The 19,001-nt window shown below is 38.1% G+C and overlaps 1 protein-coding gene across 2 annotated transcripts in view; it reads left to right on the forward strand.

Moving 5' to 3' along the window:
- The window catches only part of apba2b (amyloid beta (A4) precursor protein-binding, family A, member 2b), a 50,580-nt gene that overhangs the window by 12,980 nt on the left and 18,599 nt on the right, over positions 1-19,001 (forward strand). For both annotated transcript variants that reach the window (XM_028014440.1, XM_028014442.1), the window contains exons 2-3: positions 14,440-14,949; positions 15,142-16,196. In XM_028014440.1, the coding sequence (XP_027870241.1) occupies positions 14,460-14,949; positions 15,142-16,196 (1,545 nt within the window). In that variant the 5' untranslated portion in view covers positions 14,440-14,459. The remainder of the gene's footprint in view (positions 1-14,439; positions 14,950-15,141; positions 16,197-19,001) is intronic.

Here is a 19,001-nt window from a genome sequence, read left to right on the forward strand (position 1 = left end):
ATGTGCTATTATAATGTCATTCTTGTTTTCTCAAAGAATAAGCTATGACATGAATTATGCACTTGTTATTATAAGGGATATAATAGTAAAATCCTCAATTTGTAACAAAGTCTGTCGGATGTGGACTAATCAGTTCTGCATTTCTACATATAGGATAAAGTCACCATCTTCAAATGCATATTAAATAAATTTGAAATCTGTTGTGGGCATTCTGTAGACCTGAGCATTTAATTAGGTACTGGTAACTTTTTTTTTTTTTTTAGCTAAAAAAGGTTTCACCAGGGTTCATAATTTTAATTTCCAAAGTCCATACTTTCTCAGTCTCAAATTTTTAATCTTCTGACAAATTGTTGTAACATTTTGGGTATATTGGGTACAAAATATTTACAAAATTGAGTTTATTTATATGTATGTTCCAAAAATCATGAAGCACCTGAATTTCCCTGCTGTGGAGTAATAAGTTCTGTTCTATTCTATTCTATTTTATTAATCTAAATCATTTTTTGTGATTTTTAAGACAGGACTTAAGAGTTTTAGACTGTGCTAGTGTACTACTTTTGTTTCAAATGACAGTATATTGTTATACTGATTGAAAGATAGCGACTCTAGAACCCATCAGTGTTACATTTGCCCTTTTGCAAACAAACAACATCCAAGGGAGAGGTGGTGTGTCAATTAGTTATTTAGGCTGACTGACTTCTCTTTAATGCAAAGCTCCCCAGTTAGAGGTAATTCCATAGCAACATCTCTCATGTGGGATCCCATAATACAATACAATATAAATGCAGCATTAGATTTTCTTATCAACAATAAAAGGTCAATGAAGTACAGAACTATAGACTCAGTGGGAACTCTTTGTTAGTGCTTTAATGGATCAGTCCTCTTGCAATTTCAGTCACTCGATCTGGTTTGTTGGTGGGTACTCTGTCTGTGATTTGATATGGTTCTGTTCTGATTAAACTCTTGAAACTGCTGCAGATAGACACCAACCTTGATGTATTATTAGCCATTATTGAGCCATATTAATTGTTTAAAACAATGTCATGTTTTGACTGACATCTCAGTCGGTCCATGGTTTCTGTTCCATGGTGTTATGAGAGGACTTATTTGTGCACACCTGACTAAAGCATGGGTGCAAAGTGACTAAGGCTCTAAACCACTATGTTGTTTTTTGATTTTCTTTTGTATTCCTTGCATTATATTGTTAAATAGTGTCTGAACAGATGGAAAATCTTTTCAGTGTTTACTATCGCATCAATTTCCACATTTCATAGTCTGTAGAATTGCATCTATTAAACCACTGTACATGCAGCACAGCTTGTTTTTGATCAATGAGGAATCTATTTATAGTGCCTTTTTAAAAGTGTTTACTCACTTGGACATTGTTATTGCTTTTATAAATCTATCATGATCTATGTAATCTAGCATTTTTGATCAAAAACTTAAAAAACATTTTAACATCAGAATTAAAACAGATTTTTACAAAAATAATGAAAATTAAAAAATATGTTTTACATAAAATGAGGGATTGCATAAATATTCACCTCATTTTAAGTGGTTAGGTGGATCCTAAAAACTAAAATTTTTGCACTACAGGCTCCGCCCACAACCGACCCACGTGACCCCAAGTCTCACAAACAAAGCCTCGCGGCAACATGACTCCATTAGTGCATCAATTCTACCGGATTTTCACAATATATCAGCTACTAAATGGACAGAGGAACGAACAAGTTCATGTCATCATCTGGGAGGAGGTTACTGGTTTCTCAGTCACAAGCTGGTTGCAAACCTGAGGCCAGCAGGTGTCAGTCAGTTATGGTAGATCTGAAATTTGGTTTGATGACGTCAATATGAGAAGCTACAGACTGATAGGAGGAACCAAAGAGCTCTGTAAAGGTAAAGGCAAATCTTCTGAAGTTGGGATATAATTAATGTAATTTCACATAATTATCGCGGTAGAAGCCATTTGTTTGTTAAAATTTTATGAAATATATTTTTTCTATTTGATGTTTGTTGTGAATGAAGTAAACTCACAAACTAACGAGGTAATTAGTACAACGTTTAGAAACTACAGCGGCTGTAATGCGCCACAGCAAAGGGAAACAAAGGTAAAATAACCCGAACAGGTGATCAACTCAAAACCACTCCTACCTTTTTACTCTCTCTCTCTGTAGCTTAAGCACACCTGTTACCGTGGCAACCGCCTGCGCCCCGCAAGACGAGCAAAGACGTTAAAAACATAACGTTCAGTCCGTTACGATATCAAGTTTCCAGGCTTGATATTTATTTCTCTATTATTAATCAGAGCTTCCCTGAACACAGTGATGGTTGATTGACTAGCTGTACTTGGTGCTAACGTGGCTAACACGAGTAACAGTTTAGTCCAAAGCCTTTTCTGCTTAAATAAAATCTTTAGTGTATGTCAGATACAGACACATTGCATATTGATCTGTTTAGCTAACGTAAGACTGTGTAGCAGACAGGCTTCAAGGTGTAGAAGTTGTATCAGTTCTGCCTTTATGCTGTACTTAGCTAACGGGAAGCTAAGTGTGTTTGTGAGACGGCCACCCACGTGACCACGTAGAATGGGTATCAGCCAATGAAAAGCGGCCCTTGTGGTAAGGTCCGTGGTGACGTTAGATCCTTTATCCTCCAGGGTGTATTGAACATTTCGTGCAGCTTGAGGAGCCCCGTGTCAGCTATGCAGTGTGCAGGACAGAAGACATAGTGTGGGTCAGTGGCTGCAAAAGATGACTAAGATAGGTTGGTCATCCAGAACAATAAATTTAGTCACCTGTTCTGTAATCTGAGAGCTTTTATTTGTCCTCCTTATCTCACTTGCTTTCAGTTAGCAACTTAGTGTATTCATTTGAGTGTCTTAAATTTTATGTGAATTTAAATGCGTATTCACTTTAATTTTTTCTTATTTGCAAAGTGTGCAGGTCTTGATTAACCTCTTTTTTGTTAGTTTAGAAAACTGCAACTATGTTAGATACACAGCCAATATGTTATACTTTTCTGCATCTGGTTTATTGGTGAAACTGATGTGAAACAAAAGACAGTAGGAAATTAATAGAGTTCACAGGTTATTTTAAGTTGAGTAAGTTGATCTTCCACACCAGAGGATATGAATGTCAACTGTGGCTAATGCAAAACAGTCAGACTGGGACCACCTCTGCTTACTAACACCATAAATATCTTCCACAAAAACAACTGTCACAAATGTACGTGGTCTTAGTTTTTAGTTTGTCTACTGAGATATTTTAAATGCAGGCAGTAATTCTTTCCTTTGTTTTTTAACATAAACTGATATTTTTTACAGTAACCAGTCTCTCTCTGTTAAATGCTTCTCAGGAGTTCCACAGTGTTCGAGAACTGCATAAGTTTAATCAGCTGGAAACAAAATAGAAGCAATGTTTTCAAATTTGTTGTCTGAAAAACATGAATGTTTAATCTACAATTTCATTGTGGACCAGTCAAGCATATCTAAAGGAGTGGATGTGTCCCACAGAAGGTAAAACATAAACATGTGAAACTTAGGGTTGGGCAAATCCCTTTTTTTATTTACAGTGGCCTGTTTAGTGACCTAACACTGGTGATGGTTATGTAAGATGATTAAAATAAACATGCTGATAATCCAGGTTTATGTCATCTTTGGATCCGTGCTGCTGTTAAATCGACCCCATTCGACCCGACTCTGTCCGTGCTGCCTCTAATTAGTACTGGATGGCAACAATCAAATTAGTATTTACACACACAGTCAAGTGACTAACTCAACCATTTTTCTTTGATTCGCTAATGCTCTGAGCTGAATTTTACCTGAGAAGAAAACAATTCAATGAAACCATGGTTGTTTGTCTAATAACTGATTTGTTATTAAGCTGATCGACTGAATCATAATCCAGATGTTAGGATTTATCAGTCTTTATTTTAGAAGAGTTATTCATATCAGTTAATGGTTATTCAATTAATTTCTATGCAAAATGGGTGCTAGCTATTGGTTTGGTATTGTGTTTACCCAATGAGTTTCTCTGTTTCTTATAATTGTGGAAAACATAATTGATTAAGCTTTGTTTTGCACTTGAAACAATTCCAACAAAAATGTAGATATATATTAATATATTTAATGCAGTAGTTTTTGTAGTTATCTTGGAAATTATTCATCTTATAATCAAATATAATAGACTGAAATCATCAAAACTGGATATCAAACCAGACCTTTATAGGTTTACACTAAACCCCAGTACTAGGTTGTTCTAGCTTGACATGGTTTCTACTGAGGATTTTCTGCAAGATTTCCCTGATGAAATCTAGGTTTTGTGATCCAGAGCCTTAAAATAGCTGTGAATCATACATTATTACATAGCAGGCTTGCCTCCTCCATCAAACGGGGTTTTCCTGCTGTATTTATTGTCTCCTTGTTTTCTCCAAGCTTCCAGATCTGAGGAAAATTCCCCAACCTCATTACCATATCTTTATAGTTTGTGGCAGAGACTCACGGGTGGAGTCTTTCTCTAAATACACTTCTAAAGTAAAAAAAAAAACAGAGATCTTTGTTCAGTGTAAAATACGCACATGAACAGACATTACCCTGACTTTTAACACTGGATTTACAGCAGCATACAGAGCTGCTTGAATGACATGTATTATGTGTTTGTGTGTAAGTGGAGTTGAGCTGAGCAGATTTCAATCTTCCTGCCTGACTCTGTGTGTTTCCCTCGGGTTCAGTAAAGCATAAAAGATGCTGAGAGGTGCGACACTTTGCTGAAACTGCCTTCTTTGTGAGGATTGATGTGAAGCGCAGACCAACACACACATCATTCCCAGGTAGTCGGACGCAACAAACTCTGTACTCTCAGTAAGTCGGTCTCATAGGCATACAGATGTGTGACACAAATACACACACCTGATTGATTACTCTCGGATAAGCGAAATGTCAGCTGCAGTGAGAGCAGTCAGATAATTAAAACAAAGCTTTCTTTTGTTCTGTCTCGGGTGGAGCCCGCTCCGCTGTGTGGCCGAACAGGCATCGTCTCAATGAATAATCCTGTCAGCTGGCCAGTGATACAGAAAGCAAACAAAACCTCCCACAAAGCTTTTAGCAGTCTGCCTCCACTATTCAGCATGTGCATGCTCACAAGTAGAATCACTGCAAACAAAATTTAAACATTTATTGTGTTTTTTCTGACTGTAACGTTGACTCACTGCTTTCAGAGCTTGGTTTCAGTGAATGGTCGATTTGAAATCCAAACACACAGTTAAAAGCCCGGGTGTGAATCTAATCAGTAAGCATTGCACTGTCGACCTGTTTTTCCCTGAGCATGACTAAATCCAGGGGTTATTTGATGTGTCTGCCATCAAGCTATTTTAAGGGGCCAGGCCATTACAGCTCGGCCCGTCTGTCTGCCAGGAGAATAAGGGGATATTTTGCAGCCCAATGCGGCTCGCTCTTTTTGGTGCTGTCACCAAATTCAGCGATTATCGTTGTATCCAATAACTGTTATCCGCATTTCTCTTAGGCATGTGTCAGAGCAGAAGACAGGCTTGAGGGAGTAGAAGTACATGCTTCATGTGCCAGGGGGTTGACATGCGGAGAATAGGGTTGATATTATGGTGTAATTCTGCCAATGCATGCAGCAGCCCTCAGTCCTTCAGCGTTGCTGATCATTAAGGAGAAATCCCCTGGCTCAGCAGTCTGATTTGACTGGACAAACAAAACAAAAAAAACAGGAAATGTTATGTGTTGATTAAAAGTTGACAGAATGAGATTTAGACGCCAAAGCAGAGGGAGATTTTTAGAAACACGTCAGTGAAAAACACAATAGTGAAAGACTTTTACTGAAGGATGAGGTGGAGCATTGTGTCAGCCAGGGAGCGATTCTCACCTCCATCTTTTCAGAATTGAAGTGACAATTCAGGAGGAATGACAGGCCAGTGAAGCAGACCGATAAAGGTTACTGTTTTTTTGTCTTTTCTGCTCTGTGGAGATTTGCCATAGTTTCAACTGCATTAAAGAATCATTTATCATTCTGTGACATTTGTTTTTGTATCTAAAGTGAAACAAATTCCAAACCAGTGTGTGACTGATTTTAGTCAAGAGAAACAGAAGGTAAAAACAAAATAGATTTTCATACTTTTAAAATAATTGCACACGTTCACTTTTAGTTAAAAAGTTTGCCTGAATTAGTGGAATTTAAATCCCTCCCCACACCAGGAAAAATTGAATAAAAAAAAATTATTTGGTGTTTTTCTAACCAACCAATACCAAATTTGCATCATCCCCCTAACGTTTTTTAGTTTTACACTGGTGCAGAGTCTCAGTCATCTAGGACATGAAGATCTTAAGTATGTAGTTGGAAGGCAACTGGACTTCTGCTCTTATTTCTGTCTTTAGGGGAAGTGACTTATGTGTCCTACTTTAGTAACTTTAATAGCCCTGTTATTGTGATTATTCTACAACCTACATGTACTGTATATGCCTGTTACATCAAATCATGTTCAAAACTAAAGATGCATTTTGGATGAGAGGTTAAACATGTTCAAGAAATAAGAGCTTATATCTCATTACATTTCAATCAAACTCTAAGCAAAATATCTTTCCTCTCAATTGCTGACAATAAATAGGTAGCTGTGTAATGTTCAGGTTGCTTTTGTTGTTTTCTTATTTTATGTATTTTAAGAATCCACCCTTTCTTCTGCATTTCACTCACTCTCACTTATTCCTTCTCATTAGTAACCAAATCCTACTGACAGCTTCAATTAAACCCTGTGAAATTGCCCTAGTATCTTATCTCCCTTTGGGGCTATTTAGCTGTACTTAGCTCTGCAAGCCAGACCTGTTGCCAGGCAGACTTTCATGTTGTGTCATGTTCTTTCTGGGGCATCTTAACCAATATATTGAACTTGGTTCATTCATTGAAAATAAAAAAAATAAAAAAACATGTGTTCTAATCAGAACCTAGAAAAATACTTAGCCAAAGACTATGGGAAGATGTCCAGTCTGGTAAAGCGTCTTAATTTAGTTATAGCAACAACAGTGTCTCCAGGCTCTTACTAAGCACGTTCAAAAGAACATCTTTTGTTAATTGGCTTTCTCAAATGATAAAATTTGACCTAAGCTCCAGTCATTTCTATACTGGCGCCCATTATATAGTATTTATATAAACCTATGTGAAGGCAAGACAGAAAATCAGGCATGATTATTTGCAGATTTTAGGCGACTGTTACATCCCCTTTGCTTTTTTTAATCGCTTAGTAGGTATTTGTGGAGTAAGTCTTAGTACTTACTACACACAGTGAATAACTTGAATTTTCCAGCCTTTTTGAGCCAGACTTCTGAGATGCTGGTGTTTGTGGCACACAATAATCAGTTTCATCTGAACAATTCTCCTGAAAATGAGTTCTGATTTCCGGTACACGGTCTTATTTAGACAGGTGTGTGCCTTTCCAAACATCCAAATCAAGTCCAATCAACTGATTTTACCACAGGTGGACTCAATTTAAGCAGCAGAACCATCTCAGTGATGATCAGTGGAAACAGCTCTTGAGCTTCATCAACACAGGATTAAGCAAAGGTTGTGAATACTTATGTAAATGCGACTTTTTGTTTTTTTATTTTGAATAAATTAGCAAAAGAAAAAAACAAACTAAAAGTAATCCACATTGTCATTTTTGTGGAATACCATTAATTAAATACAATTTGGAATAAGACTGTAACATGACAAAATGGGGAAAAAAGTGAAGAGTTCAGAATACTTTCCGGATTAATTGTAGTCTAATGGTAGAGTTGTTTAAAAATGTTTTCTATTTAATCATTCCTGATCTAAATAAACTGACATGAATTGATATGAAGTATTGCTTCTCTTACTTGAATCAAATCTCTGAATATGGACCTATATTTTAACTTAAAACGAGTGAAAAGCACACACCGACAGTTTATGTAAAAGTGAGATTTATTGTACTCAAACTGTGATGTTCTAATGTTATTTTCTATCTGCTGAGCCTGCTGTGCCATTTGGAGATATAGTGGATATGCAGTAAACTACATATATTGTCAATGGAAGTACATTGACACTAACATATTCTGTAAGTACTAGTTTTATGTTTTATATGGAAAGAAATGTTTCTTCTGCTTAAAATTTGTAATTTTTAATATGCTATGTAATTGTATTTTTTATTTTAGTCTTTCAAATACCAGAAATTAATAAGATTACATACATTTTTAAATATTTAATCAGCTGTTATGATCAGTTACTCAGTATTTGTGTAGCCTTTTTACAAAATACTTTTTTAGTATTACTTGAGTAATGTCTCAGATGCCTACTTTTTACATTTACTTGAGTAAATATATTTTGAAGTAGTTTTACTCTTACTGGAGTACATTTTGGGTACTCTGTCCCCCTCTGTTTACACCATATACTGATGGCATTTTTCTCCTATCGTTGTAGCTGTGACACACGGCAGTGTGATGCTAGACCACCCAAAAAGGAAAACGCCCATCTGGTGGATTCTGTTTGCATTCATTAGTTGCAACTGAAATTGTTTACTCAACTCATTAGACCGTAAAACTGTTGCCTAATCATGTGTCAGACAAAGTCCTGAAAAATGGTTTAGAAGCACAGTGAGAAGGTTTATGTGTGCATGTAAATGCATTTATTCAACGCATGGGGCTTTTTGATGCTTGACTGAATCAGTCCTCTTCGACACTGAAGCAAGAAAACAAAGAGTTGCCATGGTAACAGTCAAGGGTGAAGGAGGAGGGTGTGTCTTTGGCAATATGCAGCGAAAACGGTTATTGGCCTGCTGAGTGGTGGAGAAAATGCTCTGTCGTTCGGTGCCATTCCTGCTGCTCAATAAGTCTCCCCTGTCCTTCTCTTTCTGTCTCCCACATGTCTGCCTTGTTGTCATCTTGAAGTGAGTGGGACTGTGAAGAGAACAAATACTGAATATTAATGAGGACATAGAGAAAAAAAATATATCCCTCTGACTCTCTCTAATACTTCTGTTCCTCATTTACTAGCTATGTTTTTCTCTTAGGTTTTAATACCTAGTTTATCATCATATGTTAAATGAAGTGGACAGATTGCTACAGCAGTCTCTCACACTGATGCTTCATGTTTACAAGATCAGTTGACCCTGACAAAGATGTCGGGTGAATGGCAGCAGTGGTTATTTCATGGATCACAGAATTTTATCATGATTGGTGCCTTACAAGTCAGACTCACTGTTCCGCTTGGATGTACCCCTAAATTCAATAACATGACTCATTTTCTAGAAGGAAAAGATCAACAGGGTACTTTGCATATTTATTACAGTGGTGCAAAACCATTTAGTGTCAGAAATTTATGGATGGCCATCTTGGTTTTTAGGTCAATTCACCGTTTGGAATGGCTTCCTTCTTTCCCAATTTTCCCTTTCTGTCGGAATACACAGTCAGATCTCTACACAGATATTTTCACTTTTTTGGCATATATACCAAGCAACCATTGTTAGTTACATCATGTCAACTGCTTATTAACAGAAATAATGAATCATAAGACACCCGCTAAATTCTTTTAAGCATCTGGACTTGCTGTAGACAATTTGAAGTTAAACCAAGCACCAGAATTGGCAACAACAGAGATTAAAGAGACTTTGAACATGGAATGATTGTTGGTGCCTGAAAGAGTGGTTTAAATATTTCAGAAATTGCTGGTCTGCTGGGATTTTCATTCACAACCATCTGCCATCATGTTTTGAGATGATGAAAAGTTATATAATCCCAAGCTTAAGTAGTTTTCATTTTCTGTTTGCTTAAATGTCAATTGCCTGCATATTAACTAAATATATGCATCAAATATTAATTGATTAAAGAGTCTGAGACTGAAAAATCAACAATTTGCTTTGTGAGCAAACTTCTGAGCAGTGGCAAACATACATATTAGTAATATTAATTGATCCTTATGCTGGTATTGTCTTTAAAATGCAAAAATTAGTCATGTGTTTTTGTTTCTGTTATGCATTGACAGCATTTTAGTAAATGTCCTAATATTTTGAGACCCAGATTATCTGTAAGACCTAAAACAACACAGGATGAAAGAAAATGACTAAAAAGTGTAAAGATCAGAAAGAGCAATGAAAAAATTTCTGGACACAGAAAGTTTAACCTTCTGTGTCCAGATGGTTGGCTGCAGTTCAGTTGCGATGCTGTAGATTTTAGCACCAAAGTCAAGTGAAAATGTGGAAAAGGATGAGAAGAAACCACAGCAGGGTAAACAGTTCTCATAATTAAAACCAGGCAGACATTTATTAGTCAGTTGTTCATCTGAAGATAATAATGTTTTGCTACATTCTTCTTGGTATGGGGCTTTTAGATTGTAAGTTGCTTTATTGATAAACTTGGAAAAAAATGGACTATGCTGGTCCATCTTTTTCAATAAGCCTCCTCTGTCTCTTTTCCGCCACTTTTAATCCATACGTTTCAGCAAAAACATGCTGTATAATATGATAGCAAGTATAGTTTTTTTCCCATCAACATTATACAATGATTAATTTGGACAAAAAAATAGAAAATGTGTTTTGCTGTATTTAGAAAATCTTAACTATATAAGAAGTTTTATACTTAATCTTCACCCTCAGTTATTTCTTCTTTCATTTATTGTGCTTTGGCTGTCTCTTGTTCAAGGCTGACTGTCTTTCAGCGGCGTGATCAGAGGTCATGGCTTAATATTCCAGGCAGAGAGACATCAGTATTCCCGAGGCCCACACTCTAACTGAGCCATCTGCTGCTTCTGAATTGCTTCTCTCGTCCTCTGTCTGCTCCTCAGCCCAGCTTTTAAAGCTCACACACATTCTCAATGCAGAAATATGCAAATGTGCACACATGTACACCCCTACAAGGCATGTGTCTGCAAAAATAGGAAAGCATGTAAAGGTAATTCAAAGCTTTATCGAACGCTTGCCGGTGCATTTTCCTGCAGATATGAAGAGGGCCTCAGCAACTGCTCCCTGACTGTAGCTGGAAACACACAAATAAAATGCTCAAGACAACACCGGTGTGCAGCTGTTGCTGCCTGTTTGTGCTTGCGTGGTTTCCAAGCCCTTTTTGGGGATGAAGGTAGCAGCTCGCATGAGTACTAACATATCAGAGCATTTGTAAGACAGATACTTATTAGAAGTAGAAATAAAGGTACAGAGATGGAACCAACTGCATTTTGTTTTGTTTTTCGCCTTCATCTCCTTCTTAAGTCCATTTTTATTCAAGTTCAGAGGATTTCGGATGGTGCTCCTATAAACATCAGACACAAAGCAGTTGTACAGCTTGTTGTAGAGAGCTCCTTTAATATAGTTTTCTCCTTACTTGCAAATAAAGAGGACCCAGCCTACTTAGGTTGATTGGAGCAATTAACCTTCTCCCATTCCATTATATGCAACATTTTTATGACAGTATTTAAAAAGCATTTTTATGCAGGTGATAAAATTGACATAAAATTTAAAAAGTAAAAATGTAAAAGAGACACATATTCTATCAAGCTTAGAAATAAAGTGCAATAGGGTAATAAGTTGATTAAATAAAAACAAAAAAGGGAGTTGCTGTGGTGCAGGGATAAAGCGCGTTACCCATGAGGCCTCAGTCCTCCATGCAGACATAAAGGTAGGTTTTACTGCATGTCTTCCCCCTTTCTCATAGCCCCATTGTCCTGTCAATTCATTATCAAATAAAGACTGCTAGAGCAAAAAATATTCTTAAAAAAAGTTTCTCTCAAATGTGAAAGCACTCGGGCATAAATAATACTCTCCATAAAAAACTTATTTATAAATGTGGGGGTTGGAGAAATCAATCTTCTCTCATCCCATGATGTGCAACATTTTTATGGCAGTATTTAAAAAGCATTTTTTTTATTGTGCAGGTGATAAAATTGACAAAAAATGTAAAAACTAAAAATGCAAAACTAAAAGATATATACAGTATTTTATCAAGCTTAGAAATAAACTGCAATAGTGTAATAAGATGATTAAATAAAAAAAGAAAGACTGTAGTCATTATTCTGAATGACAGTGAAATAGAATTTAGTAAGACAGACAAAACAGCTCATTAGTTTTCTGACACTGATTTCAGAATAAACTGAGAATGAAACTATTTTCTGCTGTTCCTGTGAAGTTTTCTTGTCATCTCACTTTTTGTTTTCCGCTTGTTAGAAAAAAGAAGAAAAAGGAAAACGATATATACCAAGTGTGCTTTTGTTTTAAAGCTCTAAAGAGGAAGCTTACAAAGTCTCAGAAAACTGCAGTGCTTTGAGGTGCATCTGAAAGTGTGTAAAATCTGTTTGTGTAGCTGAATCTGGAACAAAAAAGAAAACTAATAAGTTTCTCATTGTTTAGTAAAGCTGTTCAGCAATTGTTCATGGATGTAATATGCAGCTGCCTTGGGGATAAAATTTAAGTTGCTGCAGTGATCTATAATATGCAATCTCATTTTTAATGCAAGAAAATGTGGGAGCGTGAGCTTGAGAGTCAAAGTAGAATAGGAAATCACAATAAAAACTGTGGAAGTATTTATATCGGGTTGTTTGAAACCAGAGGCTGCTGCTTGTTTGGCAAAGAAGATTTAAAATCATAAATTCGAGAGCACCCTCTCTCTTTAACCACAGATGTAAGTCATGCTGTAATTCCTTCTAAATCTGCCACAATAGGAATAAACTAGCAGGACAGATCTCCCACATGTCTTGTGATGGTGGTATTATAGTCTCTTTATGAATATATTCAAATATATTAGCAAAGCAGAAATCTCAAATACATGTAATGCAAAGCAGATTTAGAAAATGCCACTTGGATAAGAACCTAAAAATCACACAAAAGAAACAAACAAACAAAAAATACAGCTAAAGTGTTGTATGAATTTGAAAGATAGCAACAGTCTGTAGCACTGTGGTGATTATGCGTTACTCTTAAAAACCCAGAAGCCAACAAAGAGGATGTCAAAGGTTATCATTCCCCAGAGGATGCAGTTACCCCTAGTTACCAATCCTGACTCTGAGCTTTAGGGAATCATTAGGGGTGGGGCTGAGCTCTTTACTGATGGAGCTGGTTTATAGTATGAGGATACAGAGAGGGTGGAGTCACAGAGGTGCATGCTGTGTGGCAGCCAGAGGGGGATGGGAGGAGCGAGGAAAAACATGAGGGAGGGAAAGCAGGGGTGCTCTTATTACAGCAAATCACAGACCTATTGTGTATCACATCCCAGCTCCAGGTAAGACATGCAGTCACTGCATCAAATGGTAGACAGTACATATTATGAGGCTACACGTTTATGTATTCTGAATAAGGAGAGGTTGAAAAGCTAAAGCAAGATGTTTAAAATGTGTAACATGTTGCTTTACTTCATCAGGTGTCCTCATGTATCTGTGTAATCAGAAGGCTTTGTATTTGGGACCAGAACTCAGTGCATGTGTTTTCTGCTGTCTTTCTGTCTGTTTTAGACACATGTTTCCAGGCATGTTGAGAAAATCTAATCACTGGAAATGGGAGACATGGTTCTGATGAAAGAAAAAGAATAGAGCAGCAACAATAGCTCTCTCTGAGGGCAGTGGTTCATGACAACCTAATGACACAGCAGAGAGAGGAAGCTGACAAAACAGATGAGAGTAAATGTAGAGCAAACATTTTAAGCTTGTTATTGGAAGGCAATTGAACTGGTATCTATATAATAATATATTCTGAAAGGACATTTCTTTATGAATTTTGGTTTTATTTTAAATTGATTGTTGTCTTATTGTTTGTTTTAAAACTTACCATATTTGGATAAAATAAACTGGTCAAAACAGTACTGGGTATAATCAGTAATATTCCTTTTAAATTTGGCTCTATTTTTCCATATTTTTTCCATATTTTAATAACACCAATTTGGAATGTGACTAGTTTTTCTTCATTCTTTTTATGCTCGAAATTAAGAGTCCAAGACAGAAATAAATCTCGAAACTGTCTAAACCTAATTGCAAAAGATTATTCATCCATGCGACAACAGAAGGACAAGGTTGTACAGAAGATACTGAACATTTGTAGACGCTCTGTTTACTTTTAAAAAGCTTAGAGTGAGTGACACTCACCGACTGAGCTTACTACTGAGAATCAAAAAGACAGAATTAAGCTAAATCGGCTCAGGATGTTGCTCAAAATGTGCATGAAGTGCAGAAGAATGAGCCATGATTTTTTTGTAGAAATACAAGGAATACATCAAATTCTGAGGCAGCAGAAATGGGGTAAATGTAGAGAAGGAGAATAAAATATGGATTTATTTTCTGGACAAAGAGCACTTGGATTATTGTTTTTTTTTTTTTTTGTAGTTTTAAAAAGTATCAAATGTGATTTTATTATTACAAAATATTGTTGGTCAGTGCTTTTGTTCTTAACATAATTTGACATCACTCGGGCCGTGTTTCTTTGTGTTTTTCCATCTCGTAGGTTCAGATCAATAACAATGCATGGCTTGTAGGCCACCAATCATGGCCCAAAGGAAGAGGCCTGGGACCAGCGGGGGAAACAGCATGTCTGGTCCTGGCCCTGCCTCCTGTCCCGCCCCTTGTCTTGTAGAGTCATGTGACCTGAAATCCCTGCCAGCACGGCAGCGCCCACTACGCTACCACAAAGAGCTTCACAATCCAAAACACCACCCTCACTCCTGCAGCACCCAATTTTCCTCTCCCAAGCCTCCTGACGTGGGCCGCGGTCATCCGGAAGAAGATGCAGATGCAGATGTTGACATGAAGCAGTACAGCAACCAAGATGTTGACTCACAGCTTGAGAATCAAAGGCCAGCAACGCCGTCCACGCCTGAGCATGACCCTCATGAGCGGGAAGAGCATAACGACCATGATCAAGCAGACTTTCATGGCGATGCTGACAGTCTGGATGATGACTCCAGCTCTGACTATATCAACAATAGCTCAGAAGACGAGGAAGACTATGATGATGGTGAGTGTGTCATGAGCCATCTTTCTGAGAGAACAGGATATTCATAAATACTTTAAAAGGTTCTACACATTGGTCACTGAGTTCTGAGTGAAGTTAATAGGAGACATCATTTGTAACAGTGATTCAAGAATGTCTCTGATTTTTAAAGAAATTGATCAATAACTTTCTGTTTCCAATTGTTAACCTCCTTAGGACTAGCAGAGGAAGATGAGGGAGTCACTTACTACATTCGCTACTGCCCTGAGGATGACAGCTACCTGGAGGGAATGGACTGCAGCAGCCAGGGAGACTGTAACCACAGTCACAGCCAGGGCAACTGTTCAGGTGCCATTCAGCAACATGGATCCCATGCTAGTGAATGCCAGGAAGCTGAGGAAGGATGGACAGAGGAAGGAGAGGAGGAGGCCGAGGGAGAGTTGAGAGAGGAAGAATGGGTTGAAGATGACGAAGAAGAAGAGGCAGCGAGAGAGGAGTGGCAAGAAGAGGAAGAAGAAGTGGTGGAGGAATGGAGAGAGGAAAATGAGGAGGTGCAAGAGGAATGGATAGAGGAGGGCCAGGTGAGCCAGGAGCAGTGGGCAGAACGGGAAAGGCACAGGGTGGAGGAGTGGGGTGAGGGGGAAGGAGAGGTCCGCTGTGAGGTGGTGGAGCAAGATCCCGATGAACAGATTTACAATGGGAGACCAGAACCCATATTGGACCATCACCATCACCGCCAGCCTCCGATGCAAGACACACACCACACCCAGCGACATGATCGAGAGGAGGGGGAAGAAGCAGAGAGTGAGGAGGGCTGTCCAAATGAAGAAGAAGATGAAGAAGCCGATGAGAAGGAGAGACATGGAAGAGCTTACACCGGAGTCTATTGCCCACCTGAAGACAATGGGAACTCCGTGCGAGTCTCCCCATACCGCAGCCGTAAGGTGCTGGTGGTGGAGGGGGAGACAGGGGAAGAGGCAGAGGAGGACATTGACCAAATTGTTGCTGAGATCAAGATGAGCATGAGTATGGGGAGTCTAAGCAGTGGCACTGACCAAAGCCCAGAGGAGCTGGCACAGGACCCTCTACCAAGTGACTATCCTCACTCTAAGCCTGAGGCTGCATCCTATCCACCAGTTCACCACCGTCATGACAGCAGGCCCAAGTCCCTGAACATCCCCTCCATGCACCACAACAACCCTGACCTCCAACGGGGCATCAAGGCCCACCCACGCACTCTGGAAGATAGACAAAGATGGGCTCAAGAGCAGGTAAGTTTCTGAAACACAAAACCTTTAACTGGTGATCATCTAAACCTGTGGTCCCCAACCACCGGGCCGTGGACCGGTACCGGGCTGCGGACCAATTGGTACCGGGCTGCGCAAGAAATAATGAACTACTTCCGGATGTTTTATTTAAAATCATAAACCGGATTTTACCGGTGGTTACGTCTTGCAACATTGAGCCAACTTGCAGCAGAATGAGTAACAAAACAACATCGGAGTACTGCCCCCCTCGCCCCCGGACCGCAGCAAAATTGCGAAGGGCTGACCGGTCCGCGCGACTAAAAAGGTTGGGGACCGCTGATCTAAACAGGCTTTCAGGGTCCACTAAATTATAGCTCCTTTTTTTCTGAGATTTAGACAGAGATTGTTTGAATTGGTGTATATGCTAGTCTAAAGCATGGAAATGGTGCAATATTTCAAATATTTGTGGTAAAGAGCTGAAAATGAGTAATAAGTGACATGTTTCTCTCAGGAAGCCAATGAATAGTTGCAGCCATCTCCTTCCCCCATGTCACCCATAGATTTACCTTCGTCTTATTTCTTTCCAAGCTGTAGATAAAGAGACACCCAGACTCAGGATGGACACAACGACATGTAGAGTTCCAACCTGTAAAAATAAAAAGTCAAATAGTTTTAAAAAGAGGATGAAATTTCTGGTGGGCAGCAAGCTGATAAACACCTGCTCCGCCATGTGCACACATACTCATGTCCTAATGCTTTTGCTCTCAGTGTCTCATTTGTAAGTCAGAAGTGGGTCAGCGGAACAAGATAAAATTGAAAAAATGCTCACCATGCGGCAAATTCAGATGACTCTCGGCCTTGTGGAAATCATTTGGTCATTGCCTCTCCTGTAATCAAATAAAATATTCTCTATACCGATTCACTGTGGCCTTCAACTGACTGGGCAATGGTAAATTTGATTAGAATTTTACTGTGCAGCTTTGAGTCAAAACGTTTTGTTTAACAGAGAAACGGAGAAAAGTCTTGTTGGAAGTTCTCTACACCCAAACCACTGAGCACAGAACTGTATGTTGCATCTTTAAAAATTAACATTATAACTGTAATAGTCAATGTGTTATTTTTGCAAAGCTGGAATTATTGTTGCCAATTAGATTGTGTATAAAACCTTAGTTTAAAATTGTCCTAAATCAATTTAGCCCCAGTCAAATTTGATACAAATATTTTTCTAATCTTTAACGATCCACTCAACCCACAGCTTTATTTGCTTCAGTTATTTTTGTTTTATCTAAAATAAGAACATTTGGTCAGTTATCTGATGGACATATTTTGTTCCTGCAAGATTGTGGCATTTAAAAAAAACAAACACATTTAACTCTTTGTTTATGTGATCTGAATAGTTGGATCTGGATAATGATTGTTTTCTTTACAGTTTCTGTTTTATTTGATTTGTATGTCAACATTGTATTATTTTTTATGATTTACTGTTTATGACAGTACCTGACCTTATCAAAGGTTCTCAAACAATTCCTGAAAAAGACATTGTTTGGACAGAACTATATGTCAGTCTAATGCATGGTAATGGGTACTAGATTTGTAATGATTGTGGTGAACAGCTAAAAACAAGTTGCAAATGACATTTGTATTTCTCCAGAAGTCAAAGAATATAGTTGAAACCTTTCTCCTCCCCCCACTTTACCTAGAGATTTACTGTCTTATTACTTATCTGCCAGACCTAAATAAAGGCTCGCACATTCAGGATGGACTCAAATTTACTGACTCTTTATAGCTCACATTTAACATCAGGGTTTGAAGGGTTAACAGTTTATCAATGATGCCATACATCCGTACATTGTATCCACTTATTCTAGCAGGGGGCTGGTGTCTATCTCAAGCGACCTGATGATATTCAGATTGATGAAATTCTTACGTTGTGCTTTTGGGATTTATTTGAACAAATGTAGTTTTGTACTGTACAGCTTTGCATTTAGCATTCCACCCTACCAAACAACAACAACACGAAGCTCATTAATGTAATGTGTGTTTGCACTACAGAGTTGGGCACCATGATGAATACTGATCAGCTAACTCTCTTCTAAAGGAGGACACAGACTCACAACAACATGTGCTGCTTGTCTGAATTTTGCTATTTCCACTGCTCTGAGGAGGAGGGTTTAAACAGCGGAGGCTTTTTATTTCACTCTTAATGCCAGTGAAATGAAATGAGCAGCGAGGGACTGCTAAATTGTGCTTCTTCTAATTTTTTTTCTTTTGTATTCTGATTGTGCACACAAATTGAACAAGCTACGCCATCATTAAAGATGTTCCACTTGGTTAAATACTACTCCCAGTACGGCTTTATCCTTGTTCCAATAGAGGGAAAAAACCCCACATTTTCTTCTTCATTCATAAGCACATTTATATTGTCAGGGATTATCGTTACTATAAAACGCAGAAAGGCAAATCAGCTGCATTAACAGAAAGACGCAACCATCAGATTATGTGTTTACTAGTTTTTACGTTATATTGTTGATTTTGAATGTAGTAGCGAAGTTGCAGAGCGTCTACATCTGCTTTAAGATGTGAGGAAAATGTAAATTTTAAGTCAGAAACGTAGTCAGCCATCGTTCTGCAATGTTTCATCATTAAAATGGTTTGAAACTTTTGAAGTCTAAGTATTCAAATGAAACATCCCATCGTATTTAAAAATACATAGTTTCCTCCAATTCAAAGCACTGCTGCCTAACTAACAGAAGAAACAGAGAGATGTTAATTCTGTATCATATCTTTCCTCCTCTGTTCTGTTCTGATGCCTACATTGTTGCACCTGTG

The sequence above is a fragment of the Xiphophorus couchianus genome, chromosome 4 (genome assembly GCF_001444195.1).
Source record: "Xiphophorus couchianus chromosome 4, X_couchianus-1.0, whole genome shotgun sequence".
NCBI classification, from domain to species: Eukaryota; Metazoa; Chordata; class Actinopteri; order Cyprinodontiformes; family Poeciliidae; genus Xiphophorus; species Xiphophorus couchianus.